This window comes from Schistocerca cancellata, chromosome 4 (genome assembly GCF_023864275.1).
Source record: "Schistocerca cancellata isolate TAMUIC-IGC-003103 chromosome 4, iqSchCanc2.1, whole genome shotgun sequence".
Classification (NCBI taxonomy): domain Eukaryota; kingdom Metazoa; phylum Arthropoda; class Insecta; order Orthoptera; family Acrididae; genus Schistocerca; species Schistocerca cancellata.
This window is the reverse complement of record NC_064629.1, coordinates 553,072,439-553,093,589: the sequence shown is the minus strand read 5'-3', so window position 1 is coordinate 553,093,589 and position 21,151 is coordinate 553,072,439. Positions and strand designations below refer to the sequence as shown.

The 21,151-nt window shown below is 40.2% G+C and overlaps 1 protein-coding gene across 1 annotated transcript in view; it reads left to right on the top strand.

Moving 5' to 3' along the window:
* LOC126184320 (trypsin-1-like) overlaps positions 1–21,151 on the top strand; it is a 172,512-nt gene that overhangs the window by 77,585 nt on the left and 73,776 nt on the right. Inside the window, exon 4 of the mRNA XM_049926696.1 lies at positions 5,994–6,170. Coding sequence (XP_049782653.1) covers positions 5,994–6,170 — 177 coding nt within the window. The remainder of the gene's footprint in view (positions 1–5,993; positions 6,171–21,151) is intronic.

Here is a 21,151-nt window from a genome sequence, read left to right as displayed (position 1 = left end):
GACCGTAGCGGTCACGCGGTTCCAGACTGAAACGCCTAGAATCGCTCGGCCACACCGGCTGGCATGTTGCAAGTAGCATGTTGCGACGGTTGAGAATTATTGAGTTTCGGACCTCCAAAGTTAGAGGCCGAGAACATACAGAACCTTTTCCCTGTGTTATTTCATAGCCGGTTTCACCTAATAAGCTCGTTAATCTGGCTTCATTTTATGTCACAAATCTAAGGAAGGAGTCTACTGGATGCTACAATTGGCATGTTGTCTTGCGTGATATTCATGGAGTGACTGACCTCTGAATTTAACGTCGAGGACGCGGGCACTGTAAATAGTGGAATTCTTTTGTAGATCAACTGCTTTTGTGTTCTATTTTTTTGGTGTAAATGGGAAATGCTTTTACAGTCGCTCCCATCAGCCACCGCGATGAGTGTCAACTTTGTATGCACGTGTAGTAATCAGAATGCTTATTGTCGTTGTTCCTGGGTGATTCATTTACTAATAGCAGTTAATGAACATTTTATTTTTGTGTATTATATGTGCAGTTTTGCAGATGTTGCATCACTTATGGATCAGTTTTGTGTGTGATTCACATTCCTTGTATAACGTTAACTGCTTGTGTAATGTTAACTGTTTAGATCTACAGGTTTCTTTGTAGGCCGAGTGTGTTTGATTCTGAGTATTTTAGTAATTGTGTTACTGCCCAAATCACACTTGAAAACAACCTGTGCAGAGCGTCTATGTGAGTAAGTTGGTACCACTGCCACCAGAAAAAAATCTGAAAACAAAGCTAACTTAAAGCCAGTGAGTTTTATATTACCTTGGTATTCAGCTCCCATGACTGTTGCAGAAGGAGTACTGGAAGATTAGTACAGTCAGATGTGTAATAAGACCAAAAGGTCTTATTACCCATCTGACTGTACTAATCTTATCTTTGACTTCCTTGTCTTGCCAGAGTGTTTTCTACAGTCTTCAGATCAGTGAAGCTGCTGGAAACACCTAGATCAAAGAAAGCAGACTTACAGTACCGTTTGAACCTCCTGCCTGATCTGGCAGGTTTGACCACAGTGCACTTAGCTATTGTATTTATAATTTCGCTGCTGACAGTTGCAACTCTCAACTGTTCTAGTTCTGCCTGTGCTACTCCTAGGTCAGCTTAAGAGTTTTAAGACCAACTGCTCTTTTCCCAGGACTGATTTGAGAACACTTCCCTACATAAGCGACATACATTTTCAAAGCCCACCCTCCTTCAAATGGTTCCACCTGTGTCAGTTTTTGCTACTAATCATGATAATACCTAGTATACAAATTTTGCACTTTGGCACCTCAGATACTCTCTCAACTTGGTGCCCCAAGCAGCTGGTTGTATGGCTTGAACCTTAAACCAGCTGCGTCTTTCTCCATAATTGTCAAGCAATAGGCACAACTACTGCAGTGCCAAAGGCTAGTTACATCTCTGTCCTAGTTGGGTACTTTACAGTATGCAGCATTAAATAAGCTTAGGCAGTCTTCACACTGTTGACCATACCTCACTATTCTGTGGCAGTTAACACACTTGTCCATTATGATGATTTTTTTTCTAGCAATTTAGTGGTAGTTACTGAACGAAAAATTGTGTCTTCGTCACCTTATGCAGTTTTACTTAATAAAAAACCAATGACTAATGATAACAATATGCAATTTATCAAAGAAACCCATGTAAGTCATGTATAAACGTTACTGAATTAGCTAAATGTTATGTTATGATACTAAATATTTTCCACAAAAGATGATGTTCCCTGTACATGATTAAAATGCCAATACAACAGAATGAGATGAGGTTAAGTTCGTTTACTACAAAAGTATAAAGTGAAGAAACATTTTAATAAAATATAGTAACACAGTTTGTTACTTTCTACATCTACATCCATACTCCACAAGCCACCTGACGGTGTGTGGTGGAGGGTACCTTGAGTACCTCTATCGGTTCTCCCTTCTATTCCAGTCTCGTATTGTTCGTGGAAAGGACTGTCGGTATGCTTCTGTGTGGGCTCTAATCACTCTGATTTTATCCTCATGGTTTCTTCGTGAGAAATACGTAGGAAGGAGCAATATACTGCTTGACTCTTCGGTTCTCGAAACTTTAACAAAAGCCCGTACCGAGCTACTGAGCATCTCTCCTGCAGAGTCTTCCACTGGAGTTTATCTATCATCTTCGTAACGCTTTCGCGATTACTAAATGATCCTGTAACGAAGCGCGCTGCTCTCCGTTGGATCTTCTCTATCTCTTCTATCAACCCTATCTGGTACGGATCCCACACTGCTGAGCAGTATTCAAGCAGTGGGCGAACAAGCGTACTGTGACCTACTTCCTTTGTTTTCGGATTGCATTTCCTTAGGATTCTTCCAATGAATCTCAGTCTGGCATCTGCTTTACCGACGATCAACTTTATATAATCATTCCATTTTAGCAAATGGTGCAAATGGCTCTGAGCACTATGGGACTCAACTGCTGTGGTCAGAAGTCCCCTAGAACTTAGAACTACTTAAACCTAACTAACCTAAGGACAGCACACAACACCCAGCCATCACGAGGCAGAGAAAATCCCTGACCCCGCCGGGAATCGAACCCGGGAACCCGGGCGTGGGAAGCGAGAACGCTACCGCACGACCACGAGATGCGGGCTATTCCATTTTAAATCACTCCTAATGCGTACTCCCAGATAATTTATGGTATTAACTGCTTCCAGTTGCTGACCTGCTATTTTGTAGCTAAATGATAAGGGATCTATCTTTCTATGTACTCGCAGCACATTACACTTGTCTACATAGAGATTCAATTGCCATTCCCTGCACCATGCGTCAATTCGCTGCAGATCCTCCTGCATTTCAGTACAGTTTTTCATTGTTACAACCTCTCGATACACCACGGCATTATCTGCAAAAAGCCTCAGTGAACTTCGGATGTCATCCACAAGGTCATTTATGTATATTGTGAATAGCAACGGTCCTATGACACTCCCCTGCGGCACACCTGAAATCACTCTTACTTCTGAAGACTTCTCTCCATTGAGAATGACACGCTGCGTTCTGTTATCTAGGAACTCTTCAATCCAATCACACAATTGGTCTGATAGTCCATACGCTCTTACTTTGTTCATTAAACGACTGTGGGGAACTGTATCGAACGCCTTGCGGAAGTCAAGAAACGCGGCATCTACCTGTGAACCCGTGTCTATGGCCCTCTGAGTCTCGTGGACGAATAGCGCGAATTGGGTTTCACACGACCGTCTTTTTCGAAACCCATGCTGATTCCTACAGAGTAGATTTCTAGTCTCCAGAAAAGTCATTATACTCGAACATAATACGTGTTCCAAAATGCTACAACTGATCGACGTTAGAGACATAGGTCTATAGTTCTGCACATCTGTTCGACGTCCCTTCTTGAAAACGGGCATGACCTGTGCCCTTTTCCAATCCTTTGGAACGTTACGCTCTTCTGGAGACCCACGGTTCACCGCTGCAAGAAGGGGGGCAAGTTCCTTCGCGTACTCTGTGTAAAATCGAACTGGTATCCCATCAGGTGCAGCGGCCTTTCCTCTTTTGAGCGGTTTTAATTGTTTCTCTATCCCTCTGTCGTCTATTTCGATATCTACCATTTTGTCATCTGTGCGACAATCTAGAGAAGGAACTGCAGTGCAGTCTTCCTCTGTGAAACAGCTTTGGAAAAAGACATTTAGTACTTGGGCCTTTAGTCTGTCATCCTCTGTTTCAGTACCATTTTGGTCACAGAGTGCCTGGACATTTTGTTTTGATCCACCTACCGCTTTGACATAAGACCAAAATTTCTTAGGATTTTCTGCCCAGTCAGTACACAGAACTTTACTTTCGAATTCATTGAACGCCTCTCGCATAGCCCTCCTTGCGCTACATATGGAAGTAAGAGAATATGGACTATCAGACCAATTGTGTGATTGGATTGAGGAGTTCCTAGATAACAGGACGCAGCATGTCATTCTCAATGGAGAGAAGTCTTCCGAAGTAAGAGTGATTTCAGGTGTGCCGCAGGGGAGTGTCATAGGACCGTTGCTATTCACAATATACATAAATGACCTGGTGGATGACATCGGAAGTTCACTGAGGCTTTTTGCAGATGATGCTATGGTGTATCGAGAGGTTGTAACAATGGAAAATTGTACTGAAATGCAGGAGGATCTGCAGCGAATTGACGCATGCTGCAGGGAATGGCAATTGAATCTCAATGTAGACAAGTGTAATGTGCTGCGAATACACAGAAAGATAGATCCTTTATCATTTAGCTACAAAATAGCAGGTCAGCAACTGGAAGCAGTTAATGCCATAAATTATCTGGGAGTACGCATTAGGAGTGATTTAAAATGGAATGATCATATAATGTTGATCGTCGGTAAAGCAGATGCCAGACTGAGATTCATTGGAAGAATCCTAAGGAAATGCAATCCGAAAACAAAGGAAGTAGGTTACAGTACGCTTGTTCGCCCACTGCTTGAGTGCTGCTCAGCGGTGTGGGATCCGTACCAGATGGGGTTGATAGAAGATATAGAGAAGATCCAACAGAGAGCAGCGCGCTTCGTTACAGGATCATTTAGTAATCGCGAAAGCATTACAAAGATGATAGATAAACTCCAGTGGAAGACTCTGCAGGAGAGACGCTCAGTAGCTTGGTACGGGCTTTTGTCAAAGTTTCAAGAACATACCTTCACCGAAGAGTCAAGCAGTATATTGCTCCCTCCTACGTATATCTCGCGAAGAGACCATGAGGATAAAATCAGAGACATTAGAGCCCACACAGAGGCATACCGACAATCCTTCTTTCCACGAACAATACGAGACTGGAATAGAAGGGAGAACCGATAGAGGTACTCAAGGTACCCTCCGCCACACACCGTCAGGTGGCTTGCGGAGTATGGATGTAGATGTAGATGTAGATGTAGATTTTGCTTCGCGTAATTTTTGTTTGTCTGAAAGGCTTTGGCTATGTTTATGTTTGCTGTGAAGTTCCCTTTGCTTCCGCTGCAGTTTTGTAACTCGGTTGTTGTACCACAGTGGCTCTTTTCCATCTCTTACGATCTTGCTTGGCACATACTTATCTGACGCATATTGTACAATGGTTTTGAACTTTGTCCACTGATCCTCAACACTATCTGTACTTGAGACAAAACTTTTGTGTTGAGCCATCAGGTACTCCGTAATCTGCTTTTTGTCACTTTTGCTAAACAGAAAAATCTTCCTACCTGTTTTAATATTTCTATTTCTATTCTGCTGAAATCATTGTTAAACTTGATGGAAATCTCTCAGCTGCTGTATATAAATAGCATACTAGAATCATTGACTGTTGCTTAGAACAGTTACAGTAATGTAATCTCATTCCCTACCAAAAGCGTCAGCAAACATATAGAAACAACATTTGATAATTCATGATAAAAAGTTTTAAATTTTCCCATGTTTTATGCAAACTGTGCATCTTATGTGGTAGCAATAGCAGTTCTTCACCAGAGAAAAAAGTCATTTGAAAAGATGAATCACTGAAATTCACTAAAAACTGTAAATTTCAGCTAAATCAAACATTTTCATTTAAGTCATGATAAAATAAGAGTTTTGGTGGCGTTTTTTTTATGACAATGAAGGCACAAAAATAATAGAAGAATTTTAGGTATTTTTATGCTGTGTTTGCAGCACATCAGTACTGGTTCTAGTAATTATATTACAAATGTTGTAGACTGAAGTTACATACATTGATGTGATCCAAATGTCTTCCTGACTGGACTACACCTTTAATTTACATTGGAAAAGTGTAGTAAAGTTCTGTTTTGTTTTGCTTTACAGAACAACTTAAACTGTTTCTCAAATTCGCACATTCAAGCATTTTGCACTTTGCCTCTCTTTTTACAACCATAACTTAATGAATTGCTACAGACCTAGTCTGTTTTCCTTTTACTACAACAAAAAAGGGCTATATTTTCCCTGTGTAATGCTTGTTTTAGGACAGTTTCCATGGCAGGTGTCCGTTCAGCTGGTTACTGGCTGGACTGCGAGGCATGTTTGTGGAGGAGCTGTGTTAGCAGAATACTGGGTCATTACAGCAGCACACTGTGTTCACAAGTTAGGCACTAAGACCCTGTCAGTGGTTGCAGGAGATCATAATTTATATGAAGAAGAGGGTAAGTCAGTTAACAAAAAGCTTCTTTACTAAACTTCACCACATATTTGACTATTTTTGCATAAAAATAATAATGATTTTAAACTCGACAAAGTAAACAATGCAAAGCATTGACATGAATGAAACTTTCTCAGAAATGCCACAGTGTTATATCAGTAGAGATACACACTTTATAATACAATTTTGATGAGTATTTGAAAAGTAATAAGCATTTAATCATGTAAATAGCTCCATGTAGCTTTTGCTACGAGTGCCTTAAAAAAACTGCAAAAGACCTAAAACTGTATTGGCTGTATGTGATGTTATTGTCAAATGATATAAATAATGAGAGGAGGGAGCTGCCACATTTAAAGTCACTTGAACACATCACTTTGCATACAGTAACTGGCCCAGTAACAGAATTAAACTTACCAATTGCATGAATATGTGCTTTGAGCTCGCAAGATGTTATATTTAGGCAGATACTAAAAATAGCTTTCAAAATGTGTTGTTTTCTATTTCTAGCACAAATTTTGTAGCAAAGCATTATTTCCTACCACACATATACACTCTAGGATGAAAAAAAAGGACGCGCCACAAAGGAATTATCCAAAATGGATAGAAATCTGTAGATGCGATATATATGTACAGACAAACAAATGATTTCAATCTCAGAAAAATTTTCATGATTTATTCAACAGGAAGAGCTTCTCAAATTGAGCTAATCAATAATACATTGCTCCACCTCTGGCCATTACTCAAGCGGTAATTTGGGTTGTCATTGTTGATACAGTTGCTGAATGTTCTCCTGAGGGACATTGTGCCAAATTCTGTCCAATTGGTATGCTAGATCAGCAAAATCCTGAGCTGGGTGGAGAGTCCCGCCAATAATGCTCCAAATTTTCTCAATTGGGGAGAGATCCATCACCTTGCTGGGCAAGGTGAGGTTTGGCAAGCACAAAGACAAGTAGTAGAAACTCTCGCCATGTACAGGCAGGCATTCTCTTGCTGAAATGTAAGTCCAGGATGGCTTGCCATGAAGGGCAGCAAAACAGGGTGTAGAATATCATTGTCATACTGCTGTGCTGTGAAGGTGCTACAGATGACGACCAAAGGAGTCTTGCTATGAAAAGAAATTTCATCCCAGACCATCTCTTCTAGTTTATGGTCTGCATGGTGGGTGACAGGTTGGTATACCACACTGTTCGGTGCACCTCCGGACACATCTTTGTCCTAATATCCCATTGACTGGAGTAGAATTGTCTTCAATGATGCATCTGACTTCGAATGGGGCCCAAATGATCAGCAAAGACATGAATGGAGACACCTCAGACACCAGTGAGTCACCAAACAGACTGTTGCCCACCATACAGCCTGACAACCAGGCGTTCATTCCAAGACCCTTCAGTTGTCATTCGTGGCAGCCTTACAGTACAGCAGTACATCAGTGATATTCTACACCCTGTCTTGTTGTCCTTCATGGCAAGACATCCTGGGCTTACATTTCAGCAATATAATGCGTACCCTTACACAAGAAGAGCTTCTGCTGCTTGTATTTGTGCTTGCAAAACCTGACCTTAGCCAGCAAGGTCACCAGATCTCTCCCCAATTTAGACCATTTTGAGCTTTGTGGGCACGGCTCTCCAACCAGCTAAGGATTCTGATGATCTAACATGCCAGTTGGGCAGAATTTGACATTATTATTATTATTATTATTATTATTATTATTATTATTATTAACAGTAGTAATACAGTGATGTCATTTAGAACTCTGACTGGTCTAAGATTGTGACTGTACCTCTTCCACTTATACTTTATTAATATGCCACTAACAGTAACAATGGTAGTAAAAATAATCAAAGTGGGCAGCCAGAAGTCATGGTTAGAATTGTTACATTTGAAGACGTGCCCCATGTGATGCTCAGGTGTTTGGTGAGATGTTGTTTGTGGCACAAGTTTAGATACAATATCTGAGAAATCTGTTACAGACTTGTGTGTAATGAATGTGGCAGCGTGTTGGGAGTTAACTGTTTTTTAATGTGGGATGACAGTTGGTGCAAGATGTGTGGATCATAGCATATTGGAGTTTACATATGTATTTGTGTTTCTGAGATCAACAGTGTCTAGTCTGGGTCTTGAATAATACAGGGAGAATGTTTCCACATACAAACTGCTGCACAGGATGTCAGAGGGTGTTTGATGAACAGAGGTCGCTTCACTTCCACAGATCTGTATGGGGTAACTGGCAGTCAGTTGTGTGTCAGATTGCTGCTGATTTGAATATAGGTATCAGGAGCCCATAATTTGATCACCGTATGGGGACAAATGCACCATACAGGCTTTGGCAGCTGATGACTGATAGATGTCACAGGATTTGTTTTGGAACAGATGTTTCACAGTTAGGTTTTTCATTTTATTTATTTATACTTGTTTGTATTTGTGTATAGTTTAGATGTCATAGCCCTATTCTTAGGTGCTCAGTCATGCATACAGCTTAGCTGTTCAGATGGAATTTGGCACTGTATCACAATGTCTTCCTATAAATTTGACCATTCACTGTATAACAACATTTTATTTAGTAACATTTGTTTTTGTATATACCAAAAGGTAGCAAATATTGCAGTTTTTTAATACATTGTAATTTCATTTTTCTGAATATTTTTTAAACTAAAGATTAGTTTTCAGTTTACATAAATTTTATCTTTGTTCTTTCCTTCTCTAAAAGCACATGATATTTTTTAAAGACAGAGTAAGAGAAAGACATACCTGGTGTACATAAAGTCCGGGAGCACTTTCAGCTATATGTTGCACAACAACTAAACATTGTATGGATGTCATACATAATGCATTTTTAAGTGAAACTCTGAAAGTTTTTTTTTACAAAAATTCGATATGTGAACCATGAGCGACCCGGCAAACATCAATACGGTAATCAAATTCTTGCAATACCTGTCCCGGCACGTCATCATCGACTGTGGCAGTCGCTTTCCATATTCCCTCCTGGAGCTCTGCTACATTACATGGTAGAGGTAGTAAATGCACCAGATCTTTAATGTGTTCCCACAGAAAAAAGTCACCCGGAGTGAGATCTGGTGATCAGGAAGGTGATTTCGTGAAGCAGCTGTCCCATTCTGTAGCACAGCCAATCCATTGATGCGGCAGCTCCATGTTAAAGTACCCATGAAGTTCATGATGAAAATGGAGTGTAGCTGCATCCTGCTGGAAGATGAACAGAGAGTCCAATTGTATTTGAGGCATCAGCCATTGCTGCAACTTGTCCAAGTAGGAGTATCCAGTGACAGTGTTCTCAGCAAAGAAGAATGGCCTGTATAGTTTTCGATGTGACAAAACACAAAAAACATTTATATTTGGAGAATCATGCTCAAATTCAATGCATTTGTGTGGATTCTTTGTACCCCAGATTCGACAATTATGCCTGTTCACTTTCCCCATTAGTTTGAAAAGTGGTTTCATGACTAAAAATTAAGTGATCAACAATGCCATCCCCATCCTCATTCAATTGTTGCAACTGTGAACAAAACCAAAATGCTTGTCTTTGTCATCATCATTGGGCTTCTACACTATCTCCAATCTCAATGGTTTCATAGACAGCTTCTGTCGCTGCACTTTCCACACTGTCATTGGAGCCATTTCGAGTTCACAGGATACATGACACACTGATTTCTTTTGACTTCTTATGAATGTCTCTCGTATGAGCTCCACATTCACTTCACTCACATTGGGACATCCACTTCTCTTTGCTGGGCACAAGCAATCTGTCATAATGAATTTGTTTTGCCAGTGGTAAATGGCCTTCTTGTTGATGGCTTCTTACCATACTTGGTTCTAAACATCTGTTGAACAGCTGTAGCACACTTGTTTTTGTCAAACTCCAGCACATAGAAAGCTCGCTCCACACCTAAAAGCCATGTTTGCGACTAGTGCTGACTATCAGCAAATTACCATACCACACTGGCGGTATACATGAAATAAAAATAAATAAAAAAAACTGTCATGGTTTCTCTTCAAAATGACTTATGTATGATATCTGTACAATGTTTGGTTCTTGTGCAATAAATAATTGAATGTGTTCCCGGACTTTACGTACTCCCTGTATTACTAAAATTCACCAATTACTTGCATGATTTTTTTGTTCTATATGACATAATAATTCTATTCAAGGGTGTGAAAAGGATTACTGATAATTAGTTGTTCTAAGATAAATTTACAGCTTCAGTTGTGAATGATTTAAAACATCACTGGACTATATGTCTGCCACCTCAACTGAGTGACCTCTTCCCGTACAGTGATGTACTGTAACTATTAATATGACGTTTCTCTTTGGTTGTTATTGTGTTGTATTGGTGTAGATTAGAGTGTATATTTGGCTTCAATGTTTGGGACAAAAAAATTGCTCTTAATAAAATCTTCTCAGACTTCTAGTTGGATCAAATGGTTATACAGCCATAAGCTTTTATCAGAGCACTCCTACACCATTGTTAAGTACAAATTGACTGCTGTGTGGTTGGTGCAATGTTTCTGTCTTGCATTTGCTGCACCAAATTTATTCATTTATTCCACTTATCAAGATCAGAGCCTTAAGCTACATCTTATGTCTAACTATACATTCTTTGTGAGTCAGCAGGCAAATACGTATAGTAGATTACTATCATCACCATGATAGTAATACTAGAAGTGGTGGAAAATACCTCTAATTTTTAATGTGGCATTGGTTAATCATCTTCAACAATGCCATCCAGAGAAATTGATGGTAGCTGAACATGCAGTGGAAAATGAACATCAAAGTGCATTCAAAGACACTGTCAGCACAAAGGTAACAGTTTCTGGGACAATTAAAAGTAATAGTGATCAATATACCTGATAACATCCTTGATAAAAATGAGTGAGTGGTTTGCAACTTTCTTATATAACAGTATACTTGACACCAGTCATGTCATGTCCAGCACCACAGCCATAAAAGAGTGAGAGCAGAAACCACATGACAGTTAGTTACTACTTGATAATGGCAAAGGAGCACTCAACTGACAGTTCATTGGCATATAACCCCTTGATGCAGTTGGGATCCTGATAAGATTTACTCTTATTAGACACATGTAAGTTACAGTAAATATATTAACTTTTGGGAATACTCTTGAGCAAGATACTGTAGATTCAGCCCCATAGGTTATTCCCACAGACTGTTTATGCAGGACTACTAGCATCTTTAGTTTAGCTGAGTTACTGCACCCCATATTTCTATTCTATAATTAACATTTCAATGCTACAGGTATATAGTAAACTTTTAGATGTTAAATATAAAGAAAAGTAAAAGCAGTTAAATTGTCTACTTTATGTTATTATTGTCATGTAGAGTTTATAAGAATATTTTATAGACATCATAGTGAAGTGTGCAGGCTCCAGTGTGTGTTTGCTGCTGTGAAAGGAGGAGACTATTGTGTGCTCTAATTGCTTTACAGCAAATATTATCCATTTTGTTATTGGCATATGTTGGGTAGTATGAAAAGCCACTACAGTATACTACAGATGGACAAAAATATGGAAACATCAAAAATACAATGTATTACCATGCTTAATATGGTGTAGGAAAACTCATTGGCATTCAAAACAGCTTCCACTCATTTCATAATGGATAAATACAGTTTGTGAATTGTTTTCAAGAAAATATTATATTATTCTTCCTGCAAAATAATGACAAGTTCAGGTAGTGATGAGGGAGGTGGATAATGATCATGCACCCTTTTCTCAAACTAGACCACAAAGGCCCCAAAAATATTGAGATCTGGGGACTGTGGCAGCAATAGGAGATGCAACAGTTCATCCTTGTGCTCACAAAAACCAGTCCTGAATTATGTAAGCTGTGTGAACAGGTGCTCTGTCATCCTGGAACACAGGATCACCATTGGGATGGACTTGATTAGCCAAAATGGTCACATAATTCTTGGCAGTAATGCAACCTTGTGTAGTAACCATGGGGCTCATAGAATACCATGATATGGTGCCCAAATCATCACTGAACCCCAACCAAGTTTCATTCTTGGGTTTTAAACTGGACCAGAAGTTAGAAACATTATGCAAAAAGACTCATCTAACTAAATGACATTCTTCCTTTGTTTTTTTATGGGCATTTGCATCACTGATGAGAGGCTTAGAAATTCCATCTTGTCCTGAAATTCCCTGCTTGTGGAGCTCACTTTCTTGTTGTTTTGGTACTGACAGGGTTTATAAGTGTGACGTTCAGTTCTGCAGTGACTTTTTCATGTGCTATCCTCTTATTTTTCATCACAGCCCTCTTCAATGACCACCTGTCACTATCACTCAAGCCACTCTTGTCTGTGTTGTGACTTTTGCATGATGTTTCTCTGCTTTCCTGTAGGTGATGTAAATCATCAATGTGGTGCCTCTTGAAACAGAAAACTCTCTGGCTACCTTGGTTATGGAAGCACCCTGTATATGAGCACAAATTTTTCCACATTCAAATTCACTTAGTTTTGACATAATGCACTCACAGCTACGTAGAACACTGTTCTGACTGTGAGTGACACTTGCAATGTATTGAACACATTCACATTCATGGTCAAATACAACAATACAACCTTCAGGCTTGTGTAGAACCTGAATTTATGTTCAGTTATGCATTCTTTGCAGTGTTTCTATATTTGTGTCCAACCCCTGTATGTGGTTAAACACAGGTATTGTGCATGACTGTCACTTATACTCTGATGAAACTTATATTGGGTAAATGAAAAAGAAATACTGTCAACATTCAAGACACTATAACAAATAAAAAGTGTTGTGGTGAAATGCCATATCAATTCAAGTTAGGCATTTATTCTAGAAATTATGATATCTAAATATGGAGATGACTTTTCATCAATAAGTGCAGTTCTAAGTGAGGGACTCTTTCCCTGTTGATCCTGCAATTCACAAAACATTAGCTATGTATTTATTCAAATGTGAAGCAAAATTTTTCCACTTTCTTTTCCTTCATGTCAGTATAGGCTGTTGGTCTGTACTATATGGATCATGCTGGTGGTGTCTTGGTTTTTTTAACTACATAAGGCATTGTAAATTGTTTTGAGAAAGGTGTATAATAAATTTTAGTGCTGTTACAGCTTTTCACTTCAAGTGTGCATATTGTCCCTTCTGATGAGAGGTGGCCATGGAGGCTACATTCACAAGTTCAGTATTTGGATCAGTTACTTTGATGTGAAACTATGATGTGCTATCCAAAATTTTCAGGACTGGTGCTGCCATCTGTTGAAAACCTTACCTTTGGACTAATGTTCACCATCACCCTCGAAGTACTTCCTATCTGCATGTACACACCGGCCCCAGTGCTTCTGCCAATGGTCAAATGTTCTCTGGAAGTCCTGTTCTTTGAGGGAGTTTATCACCACCAGCGATGCTACTTAATTCCTCTCTAGATTGTCGAACCGATGGCCTTTCAACTTGAGTTTCAGTTTTGGGAATAGGGCGAAGTCACAAGGTGCCAAATCTAGCGAGTACAGTGGTTGGGGCACAACCGCGATGTTGTTTTTCGCCAAAAAGATCCTGGTAAGCGAGGAAGTGTGATGGGGCACATTGTTGTAATGAAGCAGCCACTTCACTTGACGCCAAATTTCAGGCTGTCATCGCTGCATGTTTTCACAGAGCCGCTGCAAAACATTACAGTAGTATGTGGAATTCACTGTTTGGTTGGGTGGGATGAATTCTTTGTGCACAACTCCCTTGGTATCAAAGAAAATGATATCATGCTGTTCACTTTGCTCTTCACCTGTCTCACCTTTTCTGGTCTTGGAGAGCTCAGGCTATTCCACTGGAATGATTGTTGCTTTACCTCTGGCTCATAACCGTAAATCCAGCTCTCATTGCCAGTAATAACCCGTGACAAGAAGGTTGGATCATCAGATGCAGTCTGACGAAGGTCCATGCACACTTCAGCACACTGTACCTTCTGATCGGCGGTCAAGAACCTTGGCACAAATTTTGTGGTGACACAATGCATGCCAAATTCATCAGTCAACATTTGTTGACATGTCCCATAGCCAATACCCACTTCATCCGCAAGATCTTGAATGGTTCGATGTTGATCTGCTTGAACCAATTGTTGAAGTTTGCCAACACTGTCTGGCATTGTGTGGCTAACAGGCCTTCCAGTGTGAGCATCATCTTCGACGTCTGTACGGCTGGCCCTGAACTGAGCATGCCACTCACACACAAGTATACGGCTCATGCTCTGCACCCCAAACACTTGTTGAATCATTCTCTGTAGCACTTTTCCCGAGATTCACACAGAATTTGATACACACGTGCTGTTCTGTTCGTGGATCCATCATAAAATAGCCACACACCAAACACAGAGTATTACGAAAATCACTGTGGACACACAACACGTCCTCTCAGCTGAATGCCACTCCGCACATTGACTCATCAGATATGCAGCTCTCGCCACCTAGCGATGCAAAGATCTACTACTCCTACTTTCCAGATGGCAGCACCAGTCCCAAAAGTTTTGGATTCCACCTCATAAGAGTGAGAGATGTTCAGAAACAGTGTTATACATACTGACAGCCCAAGAGAATGCCACCATGACAAAAATTTTGATAGGATGTCTTATTTTCAAGAGTAGAAAACTAAGAGTTTATTTGTATAACCATGTGACTGGGTCAACCACATACTGTGTGTTGATCACTCTTATTTCCTGATGTAATCACAACTTCTGAATACTAGCAGTGAGAAAGTGAATATATTATGTTGTCAAGGAATAACACATCATTTTCTAGGGAGAATTGACAGTAGAACATAGGAAAATGATTCATACAATATATGAATGGCCCATAATAAACTTCAACCAGCACAACTCTAACGTTTGAAAAATCACAAAAAAGGACCCAATGTTGTCTGTTGATTGTGGTTAAACTTAGTTGAGTGTACAATACCTGTCATGGCATAAATGAAATTGTAAAACACTGTGTACGCAGAAGTATTTATTTTCACTCTTAAGCCTCTTTTAAACCAACAACTTTAATCTTACCTTTATGATGAAACATAACTGAAGTTAATATGTTAGTCTGGTATATTGCAAGAAGTAACAATGGATATCCAAACAAATTTTGATTTGATTTAGCAGCCAGCTGTTACTTAATTCATCGCATGATGTTTCGACAGTCATCTTCAGGTGAGCCTTTGAAGACTGATGAAGACTTACTCCATTCTGCCATATATTGCTCACTGCCAGTATTCCGTGCATGTGTAAAAATTCAAGTTGACAGATGGACCACACTTCCCAGCAACAGTGTCCTCACTGGTGGAACCATGGAACTCAGCTTTCGTCCACATTACCACTCACCATGGCCATTCCCTGCACTGTCTATTTGGTAGCCACTTACACAGTTCATAAGTTTTTTTGCCAGGTATTATTTCCATGGATTCTTTAGTAAGGGGAGGCCCAAAAAGATGTTGCCATGATCAGGATCATAATTCCATCTTACTCCATAGAATTCCTGGTGGAAATACAGTGTTTGGTGATTGTGGATATGCTTGGTTTCAGAATGCGAGTGGAGCATTGATGTTCAGTGCACCATTTTTTCACGGTGCATATGGTCTGTCCTATGTAAGCCATACCGCACTGACAAGGTGTTTTGTAAACTCTGACCTTCCACAATAACAAGTCATCCTTCACTGATCCCAAAAGGTCTGCAACCTTAGATAGTGGATGGAATATCACTTTCACCTAAAATTTACAGAGGATTTACTCTATTTTAAACAAAATGCTGCCACAAAAGGAAAAAGTTAAAGGTTCTGCTATTGTGTTCTCTTCTATATCCAATTCCTGATTCTTGATTTTAACTGATAGTGCCCTTTTAATCTGCTGGATGGAATATCCTCTTTTTCTGAACATTGTCTTTAGGTGGGTGAGCTCTTTAGGCAAACTATTTAGATCTAAGACAGTGTGAGCTCTGTGTATGAGTGTTTTAAGCATGCTCATAGTTTGCAAAGGGTGATGACAACTTGATGTTTGCAAATACAAATCAGTACGAATGGGCTTACAATGAACTGAATGCACCAGAGAGCCATAATTCTTTTGTCTAATCAAGACATCCAAGGAAGGCTGACAAACATCTTTCTCTTTTTCCATAGTGAACTGAATGTTATTATGAATGGAGTTGAGGTGACAAAGAAACTCCATCAGTTTATCTTCTTCACGATGCTACACTATAGAAGTCTCGTCCATATACCACCAAAATACAGTTGGTTTAAGAACAATTGATTCGAGCACTCTCTCTCTCTCAAAATCCTCCTTAAAAAAGTTGGCCACCAAGGGAGACAGATGGCTGCCCATTATGATGCTGTCAGTCTGTTCAAAATATTCTTTGGTGAACATAAAACAGGTTGAGAATACAGCATGCCAAAACAAAGCAGTGATGTCTACCTGAAACTTTTCATCTATTAGTGTCAAAGAATCTGTGAGAAGTAAGAAGTGATATTACATGAAAGCTAACTAAACAGTCATAACTGCTTCGACAGAGAGTCCCCAGTCTACTGTTAAAGACAGCTGAGTGACAGATGTGATGGGGGCATTTCCCCACTGACGGTCTCAGCAAAGAAGCAGGATTTTTGGCTAAATCATATGTAGGTGCTCTAGTGTTGCTTACTTTGGACATTATAGAACACTTTCCTTATGAATTTTTGGATGGCCATACAGTCTTGTTGTGCACAACCCTGTGGTCTTAACCTCTTGATGATTTCTTGAGGTAAGGAGGAGGGAGTCTGTAGTGCAGAAGTTTTCTGTTGCACACATCCGGTAGGGTCGTAATCAGTCTTCCTACAGGTAGTCACTTAGCAGACCATGCATCTTATCATCATACGCACTACAAGGTAACAAAATTGTTGCATTATCTTTGTCAGCTTTCAGTACCAATACATCAGTATCCTCTCATAGATTTTGTAGTGCAGCCCTTTATGCAGAGGTTAAGTTAGAACAATTTGGAGGAGTTTTCACAAGAGCATGGCAGGTTACCCCTCTTATTTCCTGTGAAACATCTGAAGGAGCTGTACAATGCCTTCTTTTGGACATTGCAGAAGAAATAAGAAGGAAAACCAGCCATTCTCTTTTGAAAACTCCTACTCAAGGGCTCCTCTACGAAACCTATGAGAGGACATTGATGTGGTGTTACTAAATAATGCAACTGTTTTGTTACCTTGCAGTGTGTATGATGATAAGATGCATGGTCTGCTAAGTTACTTTACCTATAGGAGGACTGAATTCCTCCTTCTTACTTCAAGGGATCATCGAGAGGTTAAGACCATGTGGTTGTGTATGACAAGACTGCATGGGCTTCCAAAATTTGATAAGGAAAGTGTTCCATTACATTCAATAGTGAGCAATATTGGAGCACTCACATTTAATTTAGCCAAGCATGTCACTTCTTTGCTGAGACTGTTAGCAGGGAAATGTCCGCATGACATCTGTAACTCAGCTGACATTATCAATAGACAGTCTAAGCAGTTCTGACCATTTAGTTAGCTTTGATATGGTATCACTTTTTAGAAAGGTCCCCCTCACAGATTGTTTGGCACTATTGCCAGTAAGTTTCATGCATGCTCTATCCTCAACCTATTTTATTTTCAACCAAGAATATTTTGAACAGAGTAATGGTGTTGCCATGGGCAGTTCTCTGTCTCTCTTGACGGCCAACCTTATATGGAGGATTTTGAGGAGAGAGTGCTTGATTCATCTGCCCTTACACCAACTGCATAATGGAGGTATGCAGACAATACCTCTATTGTGTGGCCTCATGGAGAAGATTCTTCACCACCTTATTTCCATTCATAACAACATTTGGTTCACTATGGAAATAGAGAAAGATGGTTGTCTGAATTTTTCGGATGCCATAGTTAGACAAAAGTATGATGGCTCTATGGTGCATTCAGTTCATTGTAAGCCCACACATACTGGTTTGTATTTGCAAGCAGTAAGTTATCATCACCCATTGCGTCTGCCCCCAGTAGCTGAGTGGTCATTCCAGGTGCCGTCTGCAGAACATCATGCAGAAGTTCATCATGTCAAGGCACAAATCCTATCGATCACATGACAATGACTGGGTGGCATCCCAATATGGGCAAGATGTCTCGACACCACCACTGGGGAACGTACCTCGGTGCACCATGTGTCACGGAAACATTAACGTTACCACCGGCCATTGGTCACAGTGCTCCACGGTTTAGATGGCCGTCAACTGACAACCCAACAGAACATTGCAAATAAGTTTTTACAGCATTTCCGCCACCTGTATGCCGGAACAACAATGGACCGTCAAGTGGGGAAAGATATATTTCAACATCTGCAAACGACATTGACAGAGACAGATAAGGCAGCACTTATGGAGCCACTCACAGAAGACGATATAAAGGTGGCACTCAAAAAAGGAGCGGCCCATAAATTACCAGGGCCAGATGGGATTACATTAGAGTTTTATCAACAATTCGTGGACATGATGATGCCACAGTGGGTGTCGATGTACAATGAGACGATGCGTCCTGACATGCGCCTACTGTCCCATTTTGTGATGGGCTTTCTTCTTTCCATCCTGAAGATGGCGGGGAGTGACAGTGTTAATCAATATCGGCCTCCCACTATCCTAAACACCAACTATAAAATCTTTGCAGGACTACTAGTATCTCATCTCAAACTGGCAATGTCCAGGACAATATCCCCTGATTAGGCTTGCCTAGGGGTGTGAAGCAACATCTCCTTGGCGTTAATTGAATATCGTGATGTTATCGCCCTTGCAGATACGTGTAGAATTTGAGCAGCGATGATATCTGTGGACTTTGATTGTGCGTTTGACAGGATAAACCATACCTTCTTGGTGTCAGTCATGAGCTGAAAGGCGGCTCTACCTGTTTTCATCTCCATCGTAATGAGGCTAAAACAAGGTGCTACATCGAAGGCGAGTGTAAACGGTTGGGAAGTGGGCTCAATTCCCATTAACAGTGGTGCCCACTCTCCATGATGCTGTTTGTGATAGTACTCAAGCCCCTGATGTGTTTTATGAGGCGCTCGCTTACTGGGATAGCGCTTAATGAGAACTCTTTCATTTGTTGTGCATATGCGGATGACCTGATCCTTCTTGTCAGATCAGGACATGAAGTGTGTCAGGCTGTCAGACATCTAGACTCTTACGGAACAGCAGCAGATAGTGTTGTTAACACAATGAAATCCAAAATTATGCACATTGGATGAGGACTGGAAGATGTACTGGGACCGTTTCATACGGTGGAATTGCTGAGATGTCTGAGGATCACATTTACCCATTCACTACGGCAGTCGGCGGCGGTGAGTTCTCTGCAGCTTCCGCAGAATGTTCGTGTGACAATACGCAACAACTCATTAAGAGCCTTTCACATGATCCAACATGTGGCATACACTAATGTTCACGTAGCATCAAGACTGCCCCATTTAGCACAGATCCTACTAATACTGAAGGGTATTGCAGACTGCCTCATGGCTACCTTTGGTTATAATGTTAGTACTGGGATGTTATTTAAGATCAAATATGACACGTTAACCCTACAGTTCCAGAACAGTTGCCTCAGCCTCACAAACATGCGAAACAAAGCTTCAGCGCTTTACATGCAAGAGATGATACGAAACTGGCAACAACGAAAGCTCCGATAGCAGTACTCATTCCACCTGCGTACGAACCCCCAATAGCGGTGGGCAACATTTCGGCTTCTCTTGTACACATTGCCTCATTTGTTGTTGATTATAGTTATATTCATCTGAAAGTACCTTCCACGAGAATACACACAACTTAGGAGATCTATTGGTGCTTGATGTATCACCATGGTCACAATATAATGGAATTCAAATACCCAATGAGAACTTGGAACCCCATTTGGTGTGCATACTCCATTACTGTCAACAGCAGCAAGATCGATGTGATATATTCTTATAAATTGTAAACTTGTGACCAAGAGTCGACTATATACATTTCATATGGTCGGTCCTCCTCTTTGCACAAACTGTGGACTGTTAGCAATGGAAGAACATGGTTTAGTGTGTGGCGCAGCGAGGGATGTCTGGATGCTGACGAGTCGAATACTGGCCTTTCTCCGGCGCACTAACTACACAGAAATCACATCAGATGTACTTTTTCTATCAAACAAGACTTTTTTTCCCAAACAAAACACGAATGCCATCAATTGGATCGCTGGACATGTGACAAAATATTTATTTTCATACAATATTAAGTCCGTGATAGATTATTGGATGTATTTACAAGAACAACATGAGCTCATACGGAGTCATACGAAATACAGGACTTACTTTCCCAATTTTTTAAAAGTGTTTTTCACAACCTGCCCAACAGCTGGGGTGTCCCAGAAATGAGAAGACTCCTGCAGCAGAACACCTAGAGACAGTACTGCACAGTTCAATTATTTTGGCATACTGCGTATTGAGAAGACAATTGGCCCCCACCTGTTGGCAGATTGTGATGCAGATGATAACTTCGTTTTCAATCACGCCCATGACTTGGGCTGTAATTTACTTTGTTCATGTAAAAACAAAAGGGGTGGGTGGGATGGCCTTTACATTAATTTTATGGTTTCCAAATTGTTTTTGCTGTCTCGATACTTTTCTTATCCCTAGGACAGCACAATTACACGAATAAAGATTGTTTGTTTACCCTGCTTTCCTGTTCCACGAAAAAAAAAAAAAAAGAAAAGAAAAGAAAAGAAAAGTGGTCACATTGTTGGTCCATAAAGTGGAGGTACCGTGTTCCGAACTCCCTCATGGTTATTATATTTATTTTTATTTTTCTCACTAAAGAAAAAAGCGGTTCTAAAATTATAAAAAAAGTCGAGAGAGCACTTGTAAAAAAAAATAAAATAAAATAAAGAAGTGGTAGCATCACAGATTCATAATGAAAACATTAAAAAAGAAAAAAAAATTTAAAAAAGTGGTCAGTGTGACAG